The sequence below is a fragment of the Cynocephalus volans genome, chromosome 1 (genome assembly GCF_027409185.1).
Source record: "Cynocephalus volans isolate mCynVol1 chromosome 1, mCynVol1.pri, whole genome shotgun sequence".
Classification (NCBI taxonomy): domain Eukaryota; kingdom Metazoa; phylum Chordata; class Mammalia; order Dermoptera; family Cynocephalidae; genus Cynocephalus; species Cynocephalus volans.
Genome location: NC_084460.1, coordinates 4962449 through 4988970, shown reverse-complemented (window position 1 = coordinate 4988970; position 26522 = coordinate 4962449). Strand labels below are relative to the sequence as shown.

Here is a 26522-nt window from a genome sequence, read left to right as displayed (position 1 = left end):
ACTTCCCAGCCTCAGAAACCATAAGCAATAAACTTTGTTTTTCTTTATAAATCACCCAGTTTTGAGTATTTTGTAGTAAGCAACAGAAACAGACTAATAGACAAGGTAAACAGGCTCTTAGAGAATTCCAACTAGGATAACTGATTTAAACAAAATCAGATAATTTTAGAAGAAAATCTTTAGAAACCACCTTTTCCAACTTTGCGGTTTTATAGATAAGGAAAACTGGGGTCCAAAAAGGTTAAACACTGTGCCATGGCTACCCACCTAGTTACTAACTGATGAAGTGAGGATCAAAACTAGAATGCAGGACTCCTGGCTTAAAATTCAGTGTTCTATCCACTACACCAGTGATTCTCAAGCTTATCAGATCCAGCACACCCCCATTTTATAATAAATATTTTGTTAATGTGCCCTTTACTATCCTGAAATGCACAGATTATAAACCCACTCTCACCTTCAATTCAAAAAATAATAATAATAATATAATGCTCTATAAAGGAAAAATGAATAGAAATAATTTTTTTTAATATGTATGCTAATATATAAATGTTGGGCACAACTACACCAAAAGACATATGCATCCACAAATGGAGGTGGTTGCATTGGCAAATATACAGTGCTGCTGTTAAAGTTATTTTGCAAAATGGTAAAAATTCTAGGTGAAGATCCAAACAATACAAAGTATAAACTTCCATCAACTTACACAGTAGCCCCACTGCTAGAAAATTCAGTGTACATTAAGGCCACTCAAAAAATGCTAATACACTTATACGCGTTTATGTAGTTAGGATCTAAGCTCAGATCACTATAAAGAGATTTTTCACCTACACAAATTTCTGGCAAGACATTTGAAAATTATATGGAATGAGGGAGAACTTTTCAATGTGCAGACCTATCCTGAGCAGTGAAGGGTATCTAGTAATCCTAAGCCCTTTCCATTCTAAATCCCAGACACATCTTCAGCCCAGTTACTCTTAATGTTCCAACAATTGAAAATTAATACACTACCCCATGAAAATAAGTATCTATCATCAGAAATATCAAATATCTAAGAATTTATCTGCTACTATTTAAGCAGATTATCTTTTACCCGCTCCATCTTTTGAAAATGCTGTGTACCATGGGTAACATGTTTTCAAACAGAAATAAGAAATATACCCCTCTGAAATTACTGGAAAGACTGAAAACACCTACTGAAGTACACTTCTCTCCTAAGAATTTGGCACCTACTTTAAGTTCCTATGCCCATGAAGAAGAGCCATGTGGCAAGAATAAATAGATTATTCAGGCTATCAAAATTATGAGAGATAGGGCCGAGCCCGTGGCGCACTTGGTAGAGTGCTGCGCTGGCAGCGCAGCGACGCTCCCGCCGCGGGTTCGGATCCTATATAGGACTGACCGGTGCACTCACTGGCTGAGTGCCGGTCACGAAAAAACGACAAAAAAAAAAAAAAGAAAAAAATTATGAGAGATAAAAATAAGAACATTTTCTGAACATATTCTCCCAATTTCTCAGAAGATTTTCTCAAAAGAATTCCTCAAAATCCTACACAGCAACAGTGTTCACTTGGTTCCCAAAAATGTTTTTCTTTAAAACAGAATGAATGCTGTAGGAGGTTTATAACATAAATACAGCGCAATTGTGTAAAAAAAAAAAAAAAAAAAAAAAAATTATAAGTACTGTGCTTAATCAAATATTTACTTGCAAACAGCTAATCATGGCAGTTTTGCTTTCATTGTACTGCCATTATCTCATACCAGCAGCAGAAATGATAGCAATGTACAAAGAATAGATAAAATATAAATACCCATCCAAAACTCTTTACCTAAGATAAACAAACTGTAATATACTATACTATTATTTATATTTTTTGATGATGAAAATACCTGAATTACAGATACACATCTCTTCCCAGAACATAAAAGAAAAACTCAAAATAAACAGTGAAGAAACTTAACCTGCAAAACTATCTTACAGCTCAAAGGAAAAGTTGGACGTTAACTTGTCCAAATTCCCTGCTTCAGGGCAAAAATATATTGTGTAATAAAATGGTAATAACATCTCATCATCATATCATATGCTAGGAGTATCAGAAAATAAAAATACACAATTTCTTTCTTTTTTTTTTTACCATTCAGAAAAGATTTAAAAACAAAATCAAAGTGAAATACAAAATAAAAGGCCTAAACATAAACTGCAACTTTAGCAGAAGGCAGCATACAATCATGGGCTCAACACTCAGAAATAGACCTTTTAAAGCTTAATAGGATGGGAAAAGAAGATATTGCATTCCTCAAACACAAACTGGGCAATAAAAAGTTATGTAAAAGTTTCCATGAGTGGCTTAATATGCACTGCCTGCCAATATTCAGTCTTTAAAATTGAGCTCTCTCATTTTCAGAATTTTACAATGCTTTCTTTTTTTTTTTTTTTTGAACAGCAAGGGGATCGCAACCCTCGGCATGGTGTGGTCCGCACCACACTCAGCCAGTGAACGCACCGGCCATCCCTATATAGGATCCAAACCCGCGGCCTCAGCACTACCAGCGCCGCACTCTCCTGAGTGAGCCACGGGGGCTGGCCCTTACAATGCTTTCTGATAGTTAAACAATGGTAATATAGATATTCATTGTCAAGAAATTCTTGATGATTCTCTCCCTTCTTTTTCAGGGCAAAAAATATATAATGGTGAAGCAATGCTCACAAGATAATTTTTAAAATATGCAGTGATTCCTGAAGAATTTAGGTCCTCCATTTCCAGCTATGGTTGTATTAAATGGCTCCCAGACAGTGGAAGAACAAAATTAAATATTAGTTCGGATACAATCCAACCAAAATTGATTAATACACCCTGTTATTCTTAATTCTTTCACAGAAAAAACTGGGTAATTGACAAGACGAAGAGAAATTCTTACCACAAAACCTCAATAGAATCCTGTTTAGCCAACTACAATTACTAGGGCCTCCTTCAAATAGCCCAACCAATGAAACTTTATAAGGATTGAGAAATATATTTTATCAACAACGAATAACAACGTTTGCCATTACTCATAGTATTTTCTCATTACTCACTATTACTAAAGAAATTGTGTAATTTTCTAAACTATGGTGAAGAAGCAAGATCCTTGTTTATGTCACAGACCATGATATTTTATTACAACACTCAACAGATGAGAGAAGAGAGACCTTAGCAAAAGAGTAACGTAGTGGCAGCCTCTTATCAGAGTCAGAAGACCCCTGTAAGGTCCTTAGACTTATAATCCCCTTTACCTGGAACATTCTTTACCCCAGATAGTCACATCGCTCAGGTCTCTCTTTGCTGAGCTCACACAGCTTTAGAGGCAAAAAGCATTTCTGCCGCATTCTGAAACACAATGAGTGTCTTGAGCAAAAGCACTTGTAGAACTGATTGAGATGCTAGTTTTTTTTGCTGAACACTACTTTAATTTACAAGATTGAACTGACAACCCATGATTATTCAGACTTGGATGGATGGCCAACATTTCCTGAAAAATTAATGAAATGAACCTGTCACTTCAAGGACAATAACTGACAATATTTCTTGCCAATAACAAAATCTGAGCTTTCAAGCAAAAATTAGAATTTTAGAAAATTTTTATCAGCCACCTGGTAAGTTTGACCACTTACCAATAGTTAAAGACTTTTCTATGAGATAGGTAGTTATATTAATGAATATTAATTTTTTAAGTTGTCTAATGAAATGTGTCAACATTTGGAAGATCTGCAAGACCCAATGAACCAATATTTTCCAAATGACCAATACAAAATGTTACAAATCTGGGATAAAGTATACGTGTTATTTATATGTGTCCTCAAAGTGTAAAAGATCCATCCAAAATGCAGGACAGACCAATGCATTTTAACATACCAAAAAAAAAGCTCATCGATAGGGTTTAGGATTCCACATTGCAACTAACTTTAAGAAACTACCACTTGCCAATGAAATGTTCTAAAACTGGATTATGATTACAGTTGCACACCTCGGTGAATTTATTAAAAAGCCGCTGAATTCTATACTTAAAATTGATTAATTTTATGGTATATAAATTATACCTCAATAAAGTTGTTTTTTAAAAAAAGAAACTACCGCTTGTAGAATTTTAGTGTGGTTTCAAAAAAATCCAGTTACCTGAAAACACGAACTGGGTTTTCCAATGTCATATTAGTGTGAGGCCTGATTTACTTCATATACTTCAACCAAAACAACAAACTGCAACAGAGTGAATGCAAAAAGCAGATATGAGAATTGGTTGTCTTCTATTAATCCAGACGTTAAAGAGATTTGCAAAACTATTTTTCATTTTAAAATGTTATTTATGTTAACATTTAATGGATTTATTTTTATTGAAACATAATCGATTATACATATTTTGGGGGTTCAACATCGACGTATGTTGATTAAAACAATATTATTAGCATATATTTTATTACAAATTGTACTTATTCTTTATGCCCCTTATCCAGTCTCTCCGCTTCCCACTCTCCCTCCCCTTCCCACCTCTGATAACCCTAGATTTCTTCTCTCCTTCTGTAAGAGTAATGGTTACTCTGTTTTGTTGCCTAGATGATCTGTCCAGTGCTGAGAGAGGTGTGTTCTGATCCCCCGTTATTATCGTAGAGTAGATGCTTCTTCTGTCACTCTGGAATGGGCTTTGTGGAGAGAGACATCCTCTTCTTTTCTTTGGTCTCCACTGGTGACTCTCCTTGTGTCAATGCACTCAAGTGGCTGGCAGGCCAACTGCACAGTGGTTATGGCATCTAGCTGCTTTTGCAGCAGCCATGGCTATTGTGGTGGCTGTGGTGTGCCACCCACATGGAAGTGGTATTTTCATCATGCTCCTTGCCTGGTTGAGGAAGGAGGGGTCAGTCCCCAGCTACATGTCTCAGGACCCCAAGTGGGCCCCATGACAGCAGTAGCATGCCTGGATGCAGGAGGAGGGGTTGGTCACCAGATCCAAGCCTCAGGACCCAGGGTGGGCCCTACGGCAGCAGCATTGTGCCTGGTTGCAGGAGGGGTCAGTCCTCAGCTCCAAGCTTCAGGACCCTGGGAAGGCCCCGTGGCAGTGGTGGTGTGCCCTGGTTGTGGGAGGAGGGGTCGGTCCCGGCTCCATCTGTTTTTAAGATGTAGATGTGGAGCAGTTGGGTGGGAGGGGGAGAGGGGAAGGAAATAGGGTGGGGGGGGAGCATGGTTGAGGTCTGGCATGCCCCTCATTCCTGCAGGGGAGACCAGGGGGCTGTCAGTGGTAGCTTGGTAGTTGCTGGGCTGAATGCAAATGTCAGGGGAGTGTGCCAAAGCTCTTGGTCCCCCACCACCCAGCTCAGGAGCCCAGGGCGCTTCCTGTGGTGGCTCAGAGGTCATCACTGCACTGCCTGGTTGTGGGTGTCAGGGGGCATGGCTGATGCCTCTGGCCCTCCCCTCTCCCTGGCTTCAGGGCCCATGGGGCTTCCAGTCTTTCTAGGTTTTATAAAAGTTCTTTGGCAATGTTCATCGCAGCACTCTTTACAATAGCCAAGAGTTGGAACCAGCCCAAATGTCCATCATCAGATGAGTGGATACGGAAAATGTGGTACATCTACACAATGGAATACTACTCAGCTATAAAAACGAATGAAATACTGCCATTTGCAACAACATGGATGGACCTTGAGAGAATTATATTAAGTGAAACAAGTCAGGCACAGAAAGAGAAATACCACATGTTCTCACTTATTGGTGGGAGCTAAAAATTAATATATAAATTCACACACACACACAGACACACACACACACAAACCGGGGGGGGGGGGGGAGAAGATATAACAACCACAACTACTTGAAGTTGATATGACAAGCAAACAGAAAGGACACTGTTGGGGGGGAGGGGGGGAGGGAGAAGGGAGGGAGGTTTTGGTGATGGGGAGCAATAATCAGCCACAATGTATATCGACAAAATAAAACTTAAAAAAAAAAAAAAAAAGAATTACATCATTAGAAAAAAAAAAAAAAAGTTCTTTGGTGAAATGAGACCTTTACTAATTAATAGCAAACTTTGTCTCTGGTCTGTGGGTATTTTGTTTTTACTTTCAGTTCTGTGTTGGATTATTCACTGTTCCTACCACTTAAACTCTGCACTGGAACTAATTTGTTGTCCTTTGCTTACTTCTAAGATGGAGGAACTTCCTGTGGGGACCAGCACTTGAGCCCTGTGGTTGAGCTAAATTGCCGTTTGGCTGCTGATTCCTTGGAGAAGGCTTTTTGTGCAACTCGGGTTTTAATGGTTGACTTTGTATGTACTTCCATGTCTCATGAGATCCTGTACACCTGGGTTATGTAGAAACTCCGGTCTGGACCTGAGTCCTTTCAGCTAACTGCAGTTCTATATTCCTGACCAGTCTACACAGAGTAAGCCTGTGCTAACTGAAGGGCAGATCAGCTGTCCATGCTGTGCCCCAATGTTCCCCCAGTGGCCCATCTCCCCTACCGCCCATGCTCCAAACACTTCCCATGGGGCGGGCCGGACGCTAGTCCCTTGTGATGACTCACTGGCCTGAGTGGCTCCTTTTTTCAGTTGTTGTCACTCCTCATTCGTATGTGGGTCCACAGGAACCCTGTTAGTGGTCTTGCTAGCCTGAGTGCCACCAAGACCCCCTTCTCCCCTGCAACCTCCAAGCAACCTCATAGGAAAGGCACAGCAGCAGCTTTTGCCAGCTCTTGCTCTGCATGCTCACCAGGGCCAGCCTTGTAGCGGCAGGGGCTCAAAAAAGTTGGAGTGGTCCGTCCTTTCTTTCATTGTGGTTTCTCCCACCTTCATAAACTACACAGGTCTCTCCTCCTCTTCCCCTGAGCTCTAGTGGCCCCAGCTTGGCTGTCATTGTTTTTTTAATAGTTGCAAATTGGTTGTTTTGTGGGAGAGAGTGACGGCTGGGGACCATCTATTCTGCCATCTTGACCAGAAGTCTGTTACTATTTTTGAATGTATTAATAATTTTTTTTTTAATTTATGTGGGCTTGTTTTTTGTTTGTTTTGATGGCTGGCTGGCACAGGGATCTGAACCCTTGGCCTTGGTGTTATAAGTACAAAATTTTTGTTCTAGTGTCTAATACAACAAATATTAATAGATATGGGCTATATAAACACAAGCTTCTTGGGCTCCTTAATAGTTTTAATAAGTATAGAGGGTTCTAGAGGCCAAAATGTGCCTGAGGCTCATCCAAGGCTCATGCAAGGCCAGAGTAGTTACCCAAGTGTGATTTCAAAGATAAACAAGTCCCTGCATATCACATACTCTGGAAGTACAATAAACCGCCAGCCACTGTTAAGGTATGGTAAGAGTGTGTACATCAAGACTGAACTGTTTCTCACCTTCTCAGTCTCCAGGAACTCCACGTATGACATTAAGCTGGACAACTGTCATTTCAATCCAGTATTCTCCACAATTGTCAAAATGTAACAGAACCTACCATGAGCCTGTTAGGTAGAAAAGACTGGCAGAGCAAAGAGAGAGGGTTTTTCAATAAGTAAATAAATAATAAAACCCTAATATGTGCACTTATTTTTCCAAAATTGACCCTCCAAAAAAATACTGAGAAAGAAAAAAGGAAAAAACCACCTTCCACATGGCTGTCCATCAAATACACACTGTATAACTAAAATGTCCCAAGTCTTCTCTTCTTTAGTTCCTTCAATCACTTCTTATAAAACATGGTTTCTTGGCATCTCCAATATTCTTCTGGACATACAGAGCACCCACTAACAGGATGTCAAGTTCCAGGGGTGGTATGATTTTAAAAAATAAAATAGAACTATGACCTCCCTTGATGAAGATTAATGTAACTAAAAACTAAATTCATTTTCTGGCTTCTTTTGCACAAGACAATAAAAAGTGGGTCTCCTAAATCATATTTAAGGTGCTATCTGCAAATATACTGTAAGTTAGCAAATCCCTAAAAAAAAGATTCTATTTCAATGAGATGAAGTCATACACTAGATTGCACTTTAAAATCAAAAGAGAGGAAAAATAAAAAGAGAGTAAAGATAAAGACTGTAATTCTCTGGGAAATCTCCTTTTTTCCTCACAGATAAACTCTGTCAGATATTTGAGGTGTTTTTTATTAGATTCATTTAATTATTTTTCATAATACTCCACTACATTCCAGGTGAGCAAACTTACCAACTCGACAAGAAGCAAATTTCCTGTACCCATTTATATACCTTCATACATGACAAGATCTGATGGGTGGGTAGTGTAAATTTCTATAAGCAACACATGCATAAATTTCGCTTCTGAAAATGTTTAACTCCCCAAAGGGAACAAATCTATTTTACATTTAATTTAATTTTCTCAGAGCACTCTGCATAGTGCCTTTAACACATTTCACTTATGAAACAAACAAAAAAAGTTAAATGTATCCAGAAAATAAACTGAAATACCAATTTATCCAAAACTCTGAATAATCATAATTCATCCCTATGTTAAAACAGAATTATGAAAAAGAAAATTTAAACAAATAGTCCAAGACATAGATCCCAAATTTTAAGATCAGACTTTAAGTGACAGTAAAATAATTAGCAACCCCATAAAAAAGTTTATTAAAATACAAATGCCTTTTACCGTTTGGAAAATCAAGGTACAACAAATGACAAAACAAATATGTACACAGGGAAATTCTCTTGATCCCTAAATAAATGAGAATCACAAAAATCAGACTCCAAAAAGAAAAAAAACACACAAGGCAAAAAACATTAAACTCACTTGCCATCATGTAATATAAACACAAAATTTCAACAAAAGTGCTTTAAAATAATTATTTTTAAAATAAGATTCCAACTAAATTCAACATACACAATTATTTACAAGGCATAATCAAGAAATAAGTATGATGGTATCTGATTAGATGATGGTTAGAACGAAATAAAAAATATAATCGTCCAAAGCTTTATTAGCATTGCAATTCCGCCAAGCTCACGGTTGGACTTTTATTCTTCATCAAGCAAACGTACACTAAAAGCCTTCCTTATTCTCAATTTAAATAGAGAAAAGAAAAGGCCTTCCCTGATACATTGTTCTATATATTGTTCAACATATATTGTTCTAACTTTCCAACTGCCAGTATTTAAACATTCAGTAACAAAGAAGTGTGAGACATAAAAACAGCTGGGAATTTATTTTAGAAACAATCTTCTAAAAGGACTCTAAAATAATGAACCATACACATCAAGCAATTCTAAGCAAATGTGTTTCTACATTTGATAGCATTCTAGACTGAGATCTCTGTGGCCCAACAGGATCAAACATTTAGAATGGACCTAAATCCGCAGTCTCAAGCTGAAATGGGAAAATTTGTTTAATTACTGTAAATCCTATTAAACCAATCTTTTTTATAAAGTGGAAAATGTCCGACCTCTGAGGGCTATGGAGGGTATAATGAATGCAGAGTTTAATTAAGGCCCACTACTGGCTGACTATAATCTATTAATTAGCATTCTCAGTCTCTATATCTCATTGCAGTGTTTTACTTTACTTTAAAATTACACCCTTCATGTTTTGGACCAAAGTTACACAATTTTAGGATTGTGTGTAATTATAGTGGGTGCAGGAAGAATATATTCCTGCCAGCACTGGTGTCTAATTAGGGCAAGGGGTGGAATCTTGATAAGGCAGTGCTCACCCTACTTCAGCACATATGGTTTTTTTGGCATTAAAATCCTGTGGACTGTTCCACTTGCACTGAACTGAAGCGCTAAGTACCAACTGCTGTCTTTTCAGAAGATTCAAATATCTTGCCTTTAAATGTAGCTTGATAATTAGAAAGGATACAGCACTGGTTTTTTTTCCCACAAAGGTTCTAAAGTAGAGACATAAACAACTGCCTTAATTATTTCAAAATAAACAAATATGCCAATAGCATTTTTCCTCATTAAAATGTACATTTCAGAGTCACTTGATAATAAAAACCATCTAAGTGATGGGTATGTTTTCAGCATCATTAGCAAGGTATGTTGGTGGCTAGCTAATTCAATAATAAATCCAGTAACCTCAAATTTTATAAATATATACACACACCCTTATATACTGTCAATCTACTCTTGAGCCTTTAAAGGGAAGTATCTATTCACGTATAATTATACCAAAATATTTCTTATAATAAGAAATTATATCTCAGCCACTTTTCAGGTAAATAGAAGTTTACTTGAACTTATGATTTTTTTAGTAACCATAATTTGAGATTGGATAATATTTAAATATGATGCACTATGATGCTTAATTATCTAAATACATACGAAAAACCTCGTATCTGGGCACTGACATACCACCAGTACATACTCCAAATAATTTACCAATTTCATTTTTACAAAAAAAAAAAAGAACCTGACATCCTAGGAGTACAGAGACAGTTTCTAAGACCTATGCTACATTGACACTTAATTATAAAACTAAAGAAAGCAAACTCATTTTTTCTCTTCTGATATTTACAATTCAACACCAAACTACAAAAACTGAGAATGTACTATTATTTTATATTTAAGAATGACATATTTTTGGTGTTATACTTCACTTTCTGACAACTTAAATGTCAACTGAAGAAAAAGTATTTCCCCTTTCTGCTGCCATATATCATTTGAACATTTATCTTGTGCCTCAATGATTCACAAGGTGAGAGGACATTAAAATCATCTAGAGGGCTCTTTATAATTAAGGGTATCTAAGATTTTAAAAACCCTTTTCCCCTCCACACGACCCATCTAGTGAGGGTCACTGTTACAGTTAATGGTCACTATGTCACATCCCTAAAGTGTAGGTGTAACATGACAGAAAAAGGATGAGAAGCACTAAGCTAATGGTCCCTTGTTTCTTTTCCCTTCTTTTATAATTGAGCTCAAATGTGGCAAAACAGAACCATCACAAATTTTGTATGGCGGATGGGCAACAGACAAGTTTAAGAATTAGATGTATTGGGCTGGCCAGTTATCTCAGTTGGTTAGAGCATGGTGCTGACAATACCAAGGTCCAAAGTTTGATCCCTGTACCAGCCAACAACAAAAAATTATTATAATTAATATTTAAATACATATTATAGGGCTTTAATATACAGTAGAAATGTTGCTGGCTAAGAAAAGGTCATAGCATATTTGTAAAATTTGTTAAATATGTAAGCATAGAGATATTTCACTAAGGAGAAACATCAAAATGTTAACAGTAAAATAGTGAAGATATCAGTAGATGGGAGGATCTGAAGTAAATTTTGCTTAATTTTCTGTTTTTTTCTGTATTTATGGCCAAAAAAACAAGCCATTTTTATTGCTGAAAAGGTAAGAGCTTTAACATACAAAACATAATGTAACTAGATATCTTCAAGTAGCCAAAACAGTAAATCTGAATACCTGAACTAAGTATTAGTAATAGAATGGTAAGACAATCAACAGAAATCTTAAATTAAATTTCATCAGAAACACAGATCATTTCTAATTCCTTCCCTATTTCTTAGCATTATTCAAGAACAATCCAGAAGTTTAGATACATTTATTACTTTGAAGCTTAGGTAAGTTTATTACTTACTTTATAATTCTTATTAATCTAACACAAAAATAAAGTATAATACCAACAATGAGGTAGCTACTTTAAAACTCTCCTTTAAGAGTGTAAGGCAACTTTTTTAAGGAGGCATATAATTTAAACTCACAAGTTTAAGAAATGTTCTAAAAATCTTTTAAACAAAAAGTATACTTAAGATTTTAATTGCTGGAGCCTGAATACAATTTGTTCACATCTTTGGAGTCATAAGACATGTCACTGAATGTGAGATTGCTATTGCCAAACATCAACTATAATGCAGAAAAATAATAAATGAATGCTTCATAGAGCTAATAAGATAACACCTAGCTCTTAAACTGCAAAGCCCCATACTTCTACTGCCTAGTCATCTCATTTATTTTGTAGAAAAACACCAAGTTGCCTTTCCTCCACCTTAAATTTAAAGAATTAACAACAAAAAAAAGCCACAAAAGCATCCTGAAGTTTAAAACTCTCATGAATGTCAACAGAAAAAAAAGTTACTCATCGTGACTACTTAATATTCACATCATAAAAATTAACTTTTTAAAAGTGATTTGTTCTGTCCTGACAGCATATTGATTTACGTTGTGACAGCTGGGTATTTTTTTAAAACGACTTTTTTGACATTTATTATGACATATCTTAATGGTATACCTTACGCTTCAGTTACACAGTCTAAATAATTTTGGTAAAGAATGTTAGAGTATATGGCAAAATTATACTCTCACAAAAATTGAAATAAAGATAATATATGATGAAAGAAAAGACAGGAAGAGAGAAAGAAGCCAAGAAAAAGAAAAAAGCAACAATGGAGAGCAAATAGATACGGTAACTAGAAAAAAAAAAAACAGGGCACAGGACCAAATGTGGAAAAGGCTGAGTAATGGAGGATAGCAAAAAGGAGAAAATCTAAGAAAAAAAAAATAGCTCATTTCATTCATATACATGAATTCAGCCAATAAAGGAACACACGCATATAAAACTAACCTGGTTTTCTTCCTGCACAACTCTATACTGTTCCTTCCAAATGGTGATTTTGGAAGCTTCGTCTTTTCTCAGGGCTCGTTCTTTCTTCAGCTCTGGGCTCCAGAAGGTCTTGATGCTATTCATTGAAGAACTCAATTTGCTCTCCTTTACTTCCACATCCTTCCTTAAGAGATCGTTTTCCCTTAATACTTCCTTCAACTGTGTCTGCAGATCCATGATTGTGTTATCTCTTGCTTGACGAAGAGAGTGAGGTACAGTGGATGCCATACTCACAGGAGGGAGGTGATGCTCTCCAAATGCTATGGTGTCACTAGCAACCCCACTGCTAGCTATATTGGGGCTACTGCCCATAGCGGTCATCCTAACACCATAAGGCAGACGTCCCCCTGACCGGCCAAGAGTCATGGTGCTCTTAGGTGTTTCTGAACCCACGTTTTCATGGTCACTTAGGTACATCGGGCCAGACGTGGCATAGGCAGCATTTAAGGATTGTATATTCTCCATTGAAAGGGTTTTCCCACTGCCACCTCCAACACTGCTTCCAGAACTCCCTCCTGTACTATTGGTTCGACGATGACCCAAGCGAGGGGAACGTGGAAGCCTAGGTGAACGCCCAGGACTCTGGTTGCTTGGTTCCACCTTCCCAACTGAGCGAGCACTTCCATACATGGTTGCAAGGTGAACTTAGGTGTCAGGAAAGGCGTGAAGCAGAAAACAAAAAATGGAACTCCGTGAGATTTCTCTATGGCTATAAGTTGGCTTAAGGCTAATCAGAAGTAACAGGTCCGCAGCTGTCCAATCTTGAAGAAATATCTTACACCATATCTGTAATGAAAAGATCACACATTAAATCCTCCAATAATAAATATTTCCCTTTTCAGAAACTTTCCTTTACCCCCACTTGAGAAACATCACCCATTCTATCATCTATTTACTCATGCATTCAAAATGTGATTACAGCACAATTTCACAGTAAACACCATCTTTTTTTTTTTCAGTTCACGCAATTATTTTTTCTGCATATAAACACTATTTTTCAAAGGCAATTTTATTAACTACATCGTGCAGCTCTGCAGACTTTCAACAACTTTAAACTACAAGGTTAGGCGGTTGACATATATATGTTCAACTTGATTTTCAGTCCTCAAGACATATATTTTTCTTAGCCTTTTTTTTTTTTCTCGGTTATGCATACTCATAGGGTACAAAGCTGACCATCACCACTTGTGCCCAAGATGTGAAGGCCAGATCAATACTATCAGCATGCCCATTACCACAAATTGCAATTATTCTCTAAGTAAACACCATCTTAAAAATATTTACATACCTCAAAACTAAATACTGAAAACATGCCATGTAACTAGAAGAGAAAAAAGAGGTGTAAAGAATGACAAAGAGATAGGATTCAATGTTTGAATATATGATTTTCAAACTGAAAACCCAAGATAATCAACTGACAAGTTATTAGAACTAATAATAGAACTCAACAAATTGATCAGACACAAGATCAGTGTATAAATATCAATAGTTTCATGGACATCGGTAATAACAATTAGAAAATGCAGTTTTTAATTAAAAAAAATTTTAATCCCATTCACTCTAGCAACAAAAGCATAAAAGCACTTTGATATAAATTAACATAAATACGCAAGCATTTCTGGGGGGGGGGGGAAACCCTGAAACTATCAAACTATTGAAAGACATTTAAGAACAACTGAACAAAAGAAAGCTTATCCATGTTCACGGAAGAGAAGACAAGCACTGTAAAGGTGTCAGTTCTTCCTCAACTACTTAGCACAATTCCACTGAAAATCTCCACAGGATTTTTTACATAACTCAACAAGCTGAGTCTGAAATTCAAATAGAAGAATAAAGGTACAAGAATAATAAAAACAATTTGAAATCAATGAACAGGGAAGGAACATTCCCCCAAATAGCAAGATAAATTTATAACGTAAAAGTTCAAAAATCGCTGAAAATAAATTTTTTTCTCTTTAACTCATTTTCAGCAAAACCTAACCTGATCTGACACAAGGTCACTTACTGTTTACATGCATCCCACTTAGTGTGACCATTCATACATTTCACTGAGAAAATAATGTGTAATTACAGGATACTGCAACAATGCCCACTGGGTATTATGGGAAAAAATTCTGGACAACAAAACAACATGTGACCACCAGGGTTTCTCATAAAGGACTGTAGCCTTGTAAAACTACAGGAATTAAAGCTGTAGAGTACTAGCCCAAGAATTAAATTATATATGGGAATTTAATATATGCTAAAAGTAACATTTCAAAACAGTGAGGAAAAGACAAATCATTCAATAAACGGGGTTTGAACAATTTTCTTGGTACCAGAAAATTGGTACCAAGAAGTGGGGTATTCCTTACAGCAAATACTTGAAAATACGGAAGCAGCTTTGGAACTGGGTGATGGGAAGAGGCTGGAAGAATTTGGAGAAGCAGGCTAGAAAAAGCCTAGACTCTATTGAGGGCTTAAAAGTACTAGAAGAAAATTTAGGAGAATACCCTTGCGAACTTCAGTTAGGGTAGAGCTCCTTCAACAAGAAACAGAAAGCAAAAACCATAAAGAAAAATAACTAACGCACTTAATTTTGTCAAAATGACATACTATCATACCAAAAAACAGCATAAGCAAAATTAAAAGATAAACGACAAACTAAGTGAAAAATATATTCAACATATATAGAAAGATCTGTAAACAGAATACATAAATAATTCCTACATGAGATATGCTAAATTTAGAACAGCAATGTTTAGAAGGAAGAAAACTTGTGTTGTAAGGGGAGGTTGGGGGAAAAAATGTTTGTGGAGGCTTTAGCTTCACTTTTAAAGCATCTACTCAAACACTACCATAAAGCTTGAATTTTTTTAAAGAAGAAAATATGTTCATACTCTACAACTATAATTAAAACAAAATTTAGCTGATAACACCAAGATCAGGGGTTCAGAGCCCCATACCAGCCAGCTGAGAAAAAAAATAAAAAATAAAAAAATAATAAAAGCATCTTTAAAAAGCATAATATTGTGTCCGATTTTTTTAAAAAGGTTAAAAAAATTTTAAAAACATATACTATAGCTATCTACTTTCCATACTTCTCTCAAAGATAAATCAATACAGACTGAGCATCCCTAACCCAAAAATCCAAAACCTGAAATGCTCCAAAATCTGCAACTTTTTGAATGCAGACAAGACGCTCCAAGGAAATGCTCACCGGAGCATTATGGATTTGGGATTTTTGGATTAGGAATGCTCAACCATATTTATTCTGCAAATATTCCAAAATCCAAAAAAATCCACAATATGAAGCAATTAACAGTCCCAAGCATTTGTGATGAGTGATCCTTCAGCCTGTATAGCTCTAAACTAGTTCTCTGTGATTTCCTGACATATTCTTCCCAAGAATTGGCTTAGGTCAAGTAACAACAGCCTTCAGCATATTAAATAATATTTTCCAAAAATCCCTTGTTATGTAGAATTGATTCTTATAAGTGTTATTTCTTTGAAAATGGGATCCAAGTAAATCATACGGTCAAATATAAGATTTTAATGTAACTAAATATTCTGGTCAAACTCAAACTGGTTAAAAATCTTCAAAAATGTGAACATACTGGCAGTCTCTTCTCTTCATTAGTGAGCCAGTAAAGATAGCCCTAAGGTAACAACAGGACAGGAAATACATAGAACCTGAATCTTTAAGGAATGACTCCAATTCTCCCTCTATCTCCAAAGCAACAATGGTACACCAAGTTCAGAAATTGGAATATTCTGCTGGGAATGTTAGTAAATTCCTTTCCAGGACTAACCTAGTTCATGAAGTAAAAATTCCTTTTCATAATTAATCTGAACTATAAGGTAGGTGACAAATAATAATTTACACACTACCATTTGAGATGAATTCTACTTCAAGATCAAAGAGGGATGAAAAGTTTTTTCTTTTTTTAAGTAATGTGAATATTGAATATAAGTGAGCCATTCATTATCTGAAATCCTTTGAACGATAACAAAAGCTAATGTTTAGTGAGTGTTTACCATATGCCAGGCATTGTGCTAAGGGTTTTATAATCTTTAAGATTTATATTAAATATATATTATATAATATCCTTTTATAATTTAAGATTTCATATTAATAAGTAACATAGGTACCGCCATTATTACCTTCATTTTACAGATGAAGAAAGTTAAGGGGTTAAGTGGTCACACTGCTATTAGGTGGTAGGGTCAAGATTTGAGTTAGGACAGCCTAATTCCAGATCCCTGGATGTTCTAAACTACTGTACTTAACCACCATCATCTGCTGATGTTAACATCTCAACTGTACATAGGATATTAAAGGCTCTCACAGTTTTAAGGCAGTGTGTCCTGCTACTCTAGTACTTTAAACCTAAACTTCAAGGCACATATTAGTTTTCCAGGTATAAAATTTGAATAATCACATTTATCTTTCTATTAAGTAGGAGAAACTATTTTTTTAAAAGACGGTAGGCAAAAGAACAAAAGTAAAGCAACAAAATAAAAAGTATTAATTCAGAAATTCAGAGTCTCAAGAATCATGACATCAGAACCTTAAACTGCCACATTCGAGAAAAAAAATTCCCAACTGCGCTTTTGTGCAGTGAAGTAACTAAATCTCACTACACAGGCTAAGATCCAATAACAAAAATTCACATCTAGTTTTCAACATTAGCAGGTACACTCTAATATACAAGTCACTTGCAGATTCAAAATGGCATTTGCATGTGGAGTCTTGTTATTATCAGAATTATATTCACTTACACAGGGAAGGAAATTCATTAGCTCTGCTAAAGCCTTTATATATTTTTAATCTTGTGAGCTTCAGGGAGGACAGTGTTTTAAAAAAATTAACTTATTTTTTTAAAATATGGTAGAAAACCACAAATAATAATCTTGCATTTTAAACAATATGAAAAAATTTTTGACCAAAGAAATCCACACAGTGTGACTCCATTTATGCAATATTTGCCAACTTACCTATTATGACAGAAAGCAAATAAGTACATGCCTGGGGACAGGGTGTAGGGAGGCATATATCATAAAGTGGCAGAAGGAAACTTTCGGGGTAATAAAAATGTTCTTTATCTTGTTTGGGATGATGGTTTCACAGGGTTAGGGTTAGCGTAGGGTTAGGGTACTTCAGAAAGCTTGTAGAAAATAAAAGATTATACAAATCTTTCACATTATTTTGCATTGAACTTTTTGAAGACCCCTTGCACATACATCAAAACTCAAACTATATACCTTAAATATGAGTAATTTATTGTATATAAATTATGCCACAAAAGTTTCAAAAAATAATTTCACACATCCCAAACTCCCTTGCCTTTAATTAATCTAAAAGAAACACCTTTACTGACTATATACCTGGAATCCTAATTGCTGCTGGAGAAAATCGTGCAGCTGTTCAGTTTGATTTCCAACCTTAGCTAAGCCCATAATCTACCCCCCACCCAGATACTACAAGTCCCTTAGTTAGCCTCCTATCCAATATTTGTTATGGTGGTTATTTCGAACCTTTGCCCTCTGCCTGCCATTTTTCAGCAAATAACCTCACCTATGGGCTGAATTACCCCCCCTCCCCCCAAATTCAGAAGAAACCAACCATGCCAATACCTTGATCTTGGACTTCTAGCCTCAAGAATTGTGAAGAAATAAATTGCTTGTTTAAGCCACCCAGTCTGTGTACTTTCTTATGGCAGCCCTACCAAACCAGTAAGCCTTACCGCCCATATCACAGAGAAATACAGAAATCAAACAGGAACTATCTCAACTTCCTCTCACCACACATTCATTTACATCAACACACCCTTAACTTGTCTTCCTCCACTATGATGGAAGAGAGTTAAAGCTGATCATCCCACAGGTTCTTCCGGTCCCATTCCCTCTGGCTTTCTCAGAGAAACCTTATTTGTTGCTTTTCCTCTCTAATGCCTCTGCAACTGCTGTATGTAGTCTCCCATTTTAAGCACTCCCAACTTCTTGACACTCTCCTGCCTTGGTTGCTTTATATTACACTCTTTCTCCTAGCCCACCCCTTCTTGTTCACTCCTCCCTTAAGTGTTTAGGATCTCCAAAGTTACGTCTTCATCCCTATATTTTTCTATTCTCACACTACAATATCATCCTTGGGGAATCATTTCTCCCTGCCCCCACCAGCTTAAAATATCATCTGTACAATGAAGATTCCAAATTTACATTTCAAATTCTAATCTTCTGTATTGACAATCAGCACCATATATTCTACTGTCCGGACATCTCCACTTTACTTCTCACATGTACCTCAAATTCATTATGCCCCCAAACTGAACTCCATATCTAGGTCTCCCCTTTCCATAACCAAATCTGTTCCTGTGGCAGAAAAAGGAACATGGTGGGTGACGACTTCTATTCAAATGAATAGCAGCAGTTGCTCAAGCCAGAAGTCTGAGAGAGTCCTTTCTGAATCCTAAATCTCCCTCAGATGCTATATATAATCAAAGAATATAATTCCTATTCATTTGACTTCCAAATATCTTTTAAGCTGATCCTCTTCCTCTATTCCACAATTACTACATTGGTTTATGCCATCATATCCTACCTGAATTGTAACAACTTTCTAACTTGACTCCCTACATGTAGCTTCAGACTCCCCTAATCAGTATTTTTCAAACTTAGGGTTGTGACCCAATAGTTGGTTGTGAAGTCAGTTTAGTAGATTGCAACCAAGCTGTTTTGTTTGTTTTTGGTGGCTGGCCAGTACAGGTATCTGAACCACTGACCTTGGTGTTGTAACACTGTGTTCTAACCAACTGAGGTAAACAGCCAGCTCTTGTTTGCTTGTTTTTAATAAAATAAAATAAATGAGAATACAGCCAAAAATAGAATTTTGGGCTTATTTTCAGACTGCATCACACTAAAGTAAAGGTAAGCACTGTCAAGAACCGTGAAGGGTCTGGGATTTTATTTTACCCTACTTACAAGTTAATACATTAGCCTATTACTGTCTCGTGGATATTGACAAGAACACGTGAGTCTTCTGGTCAGACGCGAAAAACTATATTACTCACAGCACAGCAAACATGAGAATGAGCATATTTTCATTGGCTCCCAGTTACTCCCAGGTCCCACATGGTGATATGGAGGGCTCAAATGGATGCTAGCTACACATTCAGTGGGTTTGCATCACAGCTGAGGAACACTGAGCTTAGGGAATCCACCATTTAATATAGAGTAAATAATAAGTAAGCCTCCTCTTGGTCCCAATCAGAGACATTACCTAATCCTTCAAGGTGGCTCACTGCAAACACAATCTTGAGAAATGTCCTGGGTTAAGAGCCTTGAGTCAGGGCCTTGAGTTCTTGGCATATACAACAAAGTGTGCAGGAAACAAGAGACCCACTGGAAGAAGACTCACACTCCTGACAATTATTTGTGGTAGTTGATACTCCTCCCTTCAAGAAGGGGAACAAAATTCCTCTCTCCTTGAGCGTGGACTGGATTTAGTGACTTGCTTCTAATGATGTATTACTTTCAAGACTAACTCATAAAAAGCACTGTAGATTCTGTTTTGGTCTCTCTAGGATCACTTGCTTTAGGGGGAGCTAGCTGCCACATCATGAAAATATTCAAACTACCCTATGGAGAGAGTCTCATAGCCAGGAACTGGGACCTCCTGCCAACAACCATGTGAGATAGCTTGGAAGAGGATTCTCCAGCCCGAGGCAAGCCTTAAGATGAGTGTAGGCACAGCTGACATCTGGACTGCAATCTCATGAGATATTCTAAGCCAGAACCACCCAGCTACCCTCTTCATAAAATCTGAGATGTTTTTAAATTTGTTAATGCAGTGTTTTGAGGTAATTTGTTATGCAAGAAGAGATAATTAACATGGCACTGTTTCCTGAAACTTTTTGTTTCAGGAGTGCATATGCATGCACATGTGCAAACTCAATCACAATTTAAAATGTGCTTCTTCCTCCAGGGACAGGACACCCCTCCCACAACCAGGCACACTGCCAGTGCCTCAGGGCCTACCCGGTGTCCTGAGGTATGGATCCGGGGACCAGACAACCCCCACAACCAGGCACACCGCCAGTGCCAAAGAGCATGCCAAAGACATCACCTCTATGTGGGTGGCCCACCACAGCCACCACAATAACCATGGCTGCCACGAAAGCAGCTAGATGCCACAACCACCATGCAGATGGTCCACCAGACACTGGAATGCATTGACACAAGGAGAGTCTCCAGCAGAGACCAAAGAAAAGAAGAGAATGTCTCTCTCCACAAAGCCCATTCCAGAGTGACAGAAGAAGCATCTGCTCTATGATAATACTGGAGGACCTGAACCCTCTCAGCTAGATCATCTAGTCAACAAATCAACAGAGCAACCATTACTCTTTCAGAGGGAGAGAAGAAATCTAGGGTTATCAGAGGTGGGAGGGAGAGGGGGATAGGGAAAGATTGGACAAAGGGCATTAAAAAATAAGTACAATTTGTAACAATATATAAACTAATACTGATTTGATCAACATATGTCAACAATGAACCCCCAAAATATGTATAATCAATTATGATTCAATAAAAAAAAATTTTTTTAAAGGAAAACATAAAATAAATAAATAAAATGCGCTTCTTTTTGTAGGTTCTAAACAATTCTCAATACCATTGCCAGAATGACCTTCTAATAAGATGATTCTCAAAATAGGTCAGGGATCCCCAGGGGTGCCCAAGACACTTTTAAGAGGTATATGGGGGCAAAACTATTTTCCTAATAATATGATGTTATTGGCCTTTTTCAATGTCATTCTCTCACAAATGTATAGTAGTGTTCTCCAGAAGCTGCATGACATGTAACATGACAGCTAATGGAATGTATGCTATTGTACTCTGATGTTTTCAAAATTCTCAGATTTCTGGGCTGGACAGTTAGTTCAGTTGGTTACAGCGTAGTGTTGGTAACACCAAGGTCAAGGGTTTGGATCCCCTTACCAGCAAGCCACCAAAAAAAAGAAAGAAAGAAACATTCCCAGATTTCTAATACGCTAAATAGTGACAGATACAGTCTACATAAACCAAAGCTATATGGGGTCCTCATTAATTTTTAAGAATGGAAAAAAAGGATGAAGAAAAAATATAAATTAAAAAAGAAAAGAACTTTTAGGAGTGTAAAGGGACGCTGGAATAAAAAAGTTTAAGAATCATTGCTCTAAAACTTAAATATGACATAATCATACACACCTACACACTTCCTTAGATGACTTTTCAAAATAAAAATTTAAATTCCTTGGTAGTGCACAGAAGATTCATGATTTGGGCCCTGCCCATCTCTCTAAAGTTACTTCTCAACCACACTGCTTCTCCATGTGACAACCATAATCAAAGACGTGCAATTTCCTGAAATACAATGCTTTCTCTTGCTTTGAAGATCTTCCTATTCCCCAGCAACTGGCTAACTACTACTCACTCATTCTCCCAATCCTACACAAACCCTTAAACTCCGTATTCTAATTTAGTTGTTCCTCTCAGGTAACCAGAGGCTTTTAAAATATTGTATTTACTATGTTTTAGTTAATCCCTTTATCAAAGGCAAAGGAATGTTTTATGTCCATCTCCAAAACCTGTAATACAAATAAAGCAGGAAATACATTTGCTGAATCCACAGTTAAACTAAATCCAAGTAAAATTTATTACACCGTTCTTATACATTCAGAAAGTGGTAGTAATCTTGAAATTAGTTTATGGAACTTGCAACTAAATATAATATAAAACAAATAAAATGGGGCTGTCCAGTTAGCTTAGTTGGTTAGAGGTGGTGCTGAACACAGGTCCAAGGTTTCATCCCTATACCAGCCAGCCACCAAAAATATATATATATACATACATATATATATATAATGAAAGCGTTTTTAACATTTTCCTCATGTTGAGAAACCTCTCTCTATCTTTAAATTGTATCCAAATTCCACAATGTGACAACCTCCTTCTCTACATGTCTTGTCCTCTAATATCCCCTGAAAATAATAATGAAACTTCCTGAACAGGCAAGATTTTAATTTTTAAAGAAAACAAGTGATTCTTCCCATATGAATAAAAACAGGAGATTCTGTAGCTAAATCTAAATTCCAAGAAGATGGCATAAGCTCACAAAGAACAGACTAATGCCTCACATCTTCTAAGACAAAAAAATTAAACATTCACACACACAACAATCATATGCAGAAAATATCATGCCTGTGGGTACAAATCTGCTCTCAATGGTGAAAAATCTCTATTAAATTACCTGTCAAATTAATATTATACCAGAGACCTACCAAGTACTTAAAATAAGATTTTGTCCCTATATTTTGAGTTTTTAAAAATACTAAAAAAAATAACAGAACAGCATTTAAATCTATGCAAGCTTGCCAGGACTTATGTTTAGAGAAATTTCCCAAAATCTAATTCTGACAAGAACATTACCAGAAATCCGGTTTATCTTAAGTTAGTTTTTATTAATTATATATTCCACTATCAGTTCATATTTTCATTTTCCCATTAAAAAATTACAATTTTCATACCTTTCCTATTTTCACCAAAGAATCATTCTTAGCTCAAAAACAGCCTGAAAGCCTCAAAATACCGGGTTTTCCTATCAAATGTTTTTCAGAAAAGAAAATTAAGAAAACGAAAAATAAAGGAGCTTTTGTGATATATAATTGCAAGAAAGTTGGGCTTTTGTTGTTGTTGTTGTTGTTGTTTAAGTATACAAGACAGGGCTGGCTGGTTAGCTCAGTTGGATAAGAGTACGGGGATGTAACACCAAGGTCAATCAAGGGTTCCAACCCTTGTACTGGCCAGCCATACACACACACATAAGACAGCATTAAAAAGGACTGAGTTTATTTTTAAAACAATAATTAAAATTAAAAAATTTAAGTGGCATGGCAAACACTAAAAATACAATTCCAAATCATGAAGCAACAGTGCTCAGGATACAGGGACATGGTAGCTTTGATATTATCCTCTTTAGCACTGTTGCCCTTTATATTAAAGCATGTTAATAACACTATGCTCAAGTATGAAACCAAAAATGTGGCCAGAAATCTTAATCTTTTCTACAAAGCAAGAGTGAAAATGTGCAGTAACAGGGAGGAAAAGCAGGAATTGGTGAAGGGACACAAAAATCAACTATACTGTATGTTGATAAATTAAAAATTTTTATAAAAAATTTATACAAAAAAAAAAGAAAATGCAGTAACAAAAATGCAATGCATGTACCTTCAATATATTTCATCCTAACGAGCACCTTGAGAAGTAATCAATTATTACTGTGCTCCTGAGGCTCACGTATTTAGTGACTAGCAGGAAAGGCTTGGACTGGTTCAGCTCCACTATTTAAATGTATACCTTTCAACAAATAAATAAGCCTCTTAGAGCCTCAGTACCCTCATCTGTGAAATGGATGTATCTTCCTCAAAGGATGGCTGAGATCAAATCAGTGAGTGAGTGTAAAATATCAGTTCTTGGTAGGTTTTCAACAAATGTTAGTCATTACATTTCCAGGAGTTTATATTACACATATTTTCACACAAGTGGGGAAACTGAATGAATAAGAATAAACTGCAGAATTCTTCGAAATAACAAGATTCTGGTAACAGCCTACAGAATTATGGGACTACTACACAAAGGTACAATGGCAATTCAGTGGAGAAAGTCAATTGTGCTCCGCATAACACAGACCTGAACAGCACGTTTTCATGGCCACTTCGGTCTACCCCTTGCATTGCATAGATTACTTCTCCACAGTGGGACAGGGAGAAGCTTCACCATGATTCCACTAGGCCCTTCTCCTCAAAGAGAAACAGAAGAGGAAAGTTACTGAAACAAACTACAGCTGCTGTTGGACTTAGCCTGATACCTCTCCCTTCTCTTCTATTCTAAATTCCACTCATCCTCCGTTTTCACCTCAGCAGGTCCTGATAGCTTACCTGATAGTGTGACCCAACTTTCATTCGTGAGGGGTCTAAGCCCTTGGCAATCATATTCATCTCAGGCCAGGGTTGCTGCACATGCCCATTCAGTTATGATGGGGCAAGGAAGTACCAAAAGGTGCCCAGCTGGATCACCCAGGTTCCACTACATGTTTTACTTCCTGCCCCCATTACATTTACAGTAGTGTAAAATTACAATCTAAATGTCCAACAAACAGTTGGGTTACTGGCTATATGGAGTACCTACCAACACCCTGATTTTGGAATTCTAGTTTCCAGAACCATGAGAGAATAAATTTTTGTTGTTTATGCCATGAAGCTTGCTTGTGGTAATTTGTCAAAGGAGCCCTAGGAAACTAATATATTATCTCATTACAAATGATGATATGGCTCTATAATTAATGATGCAGAAAGATGTTTGTGATATACTGTCAAACCAAAGAGAAAAAAGAAAAAGTTACAAACGCAGATTGCATCTATGTTTTAAAAAAAAAGGTTATGTCAGGCTATACAACTCTGGGCAATAAGATTACTGATGATGACTTCACTTTCTCCTACACCTCTTTTCAAATTATAAATTTTTTTCTATGAGCACATACTATTTTTATAATCAGGACAAAACAATAAAACTATTTGGGAATGGATGGTATAAAGATATACAACAAAAATAGTATATTGTCTAAAATAAGGCTCCAGGCACTAAAAAACTTCTACTCACCACTTCTAGAATAAAGCAAGAACGCTTTCCTTATAGCCAAATTCAATGGATTCTCTTTACTTCTACTGCATCTGACACTACCAATCACTCCTACCTTGAAACTCTTATCTGGATTTCTCCGATCCTACTCTTCTGGTTCTCCTACTACTTCTCCAAAACAATTCCTTTCTCATAAATTGTATTGGCTCTTCTTCTTCTATCTAAAAGACCAGCATACCTCAGAGCTCTTTCTTCAAACATGTTTCTGTCTCATTCTACATAAATCTCCCTGGGCAATCTCATACACAGCCATTGTTTCAACTGGTTTCAACTACTATCTATTTCAGACAGGTACTTAGTTTAGGTTTTCTCAATCGATATACTCAGCTTTGGCATCTCTCTGGCATCTCTCTTTGAATGCAGATTTATACAACCAACTACCTACTACACACTTCTGCCAAGAAATCCCAGAGACAACTTAATAGCTCTAAATAAACGTATGTTTTCCCTAAAACACAGCCCTCCTCCTATGTTCTCTAGTTTGAGAGAATTCATTTAGCTCCTTTTTTACTCCTCTGTTCAATTCCCATTAACTTACCAGTCACTGTGTACTGTCAATTCCTATCTTCTAATATATTTCCTTTCCACCCCTACAGCTAGAACTTCATCCTGTCTGGCCAGTACTATTACAATAATCTCCTAAATAGCCTCTGTGACTATACAGTCTTGCCTCTTTCCAATCTATTGATGAAGCTCAATTTATTTCCCTAGCCTAACATATTTAAGGGGTTATGACAAGTTATCATCAATAACAGCAGTTCATTCTAATAAAGATTCTCAAATTGAGAGTAGGAGACATTAGAAACCTACAATAAACTTTTCTGGTTTGATAAAAGCCCTATAGTCTGATACCTCTGTTTTCCCCCTCCATGTCCCACTGAGAATCAATGCACTTTCCTTTGTATGCCTTTTCATTTTTGTTTCAGCATTTTTTTATTGAGATATACTTCACATACCATACAATTCACTAATGTGTACATCTAGGGTTTTAGTATATTCACAAAGCTGTGCAATCATCACCACTAATTGCAGAATATTTTCATGACTGCAAAAAGAAACCCTACAAACCCATAAGAATTCACTTACTATTTCCCAGTCCCCAGGCCCTGGCAACCAATAATCTACTCCCTAGCTCTATAGATTTGCCTGTTCTGGACATTTCATATAAATGGAATCATACAATACGTTGCCTTTTGTGTGGAAGGTGGAAGAGGAATAGCTGTAG

At 36.6% G+C, this 26522-nt stretch overlaps 1 protein-coding gene across 15 annotated transcripts in view; it reads right to left on the bottom strand.

Annotated features, from left to right (window-relative positions):
• The window catches only part of ERC1 (ELKS/RAB6-interacting/CAST family member 1), a 523885-nt gene that overhangs the window by 478645 nt on the left and 18718 nt on the right, over positions 1–26522 (bottom strand). For 14 of the 15 annotated variants that reach the window (XR_010022659.1, XM_063087326.1, XM_063087318.1 and 11 more), the window contains one exon: positions 12548–13372. Coding sequence is in view for 14 of the 15 variants with exons in the window: in XM_063087326.1 (XP_062943396.1) it covers positions 12548–13216 (669 nt within the window). In the remaining variant the exon portion in view is untranslated. Of the gene's footprint in view, positions 1–12547; positions 13373–13874; positions 13908–24289; positions 24333–26522 lie in introns of those variants that run through there. The other variant, XM_063087335.1, reaches the window with a different exon arrangement.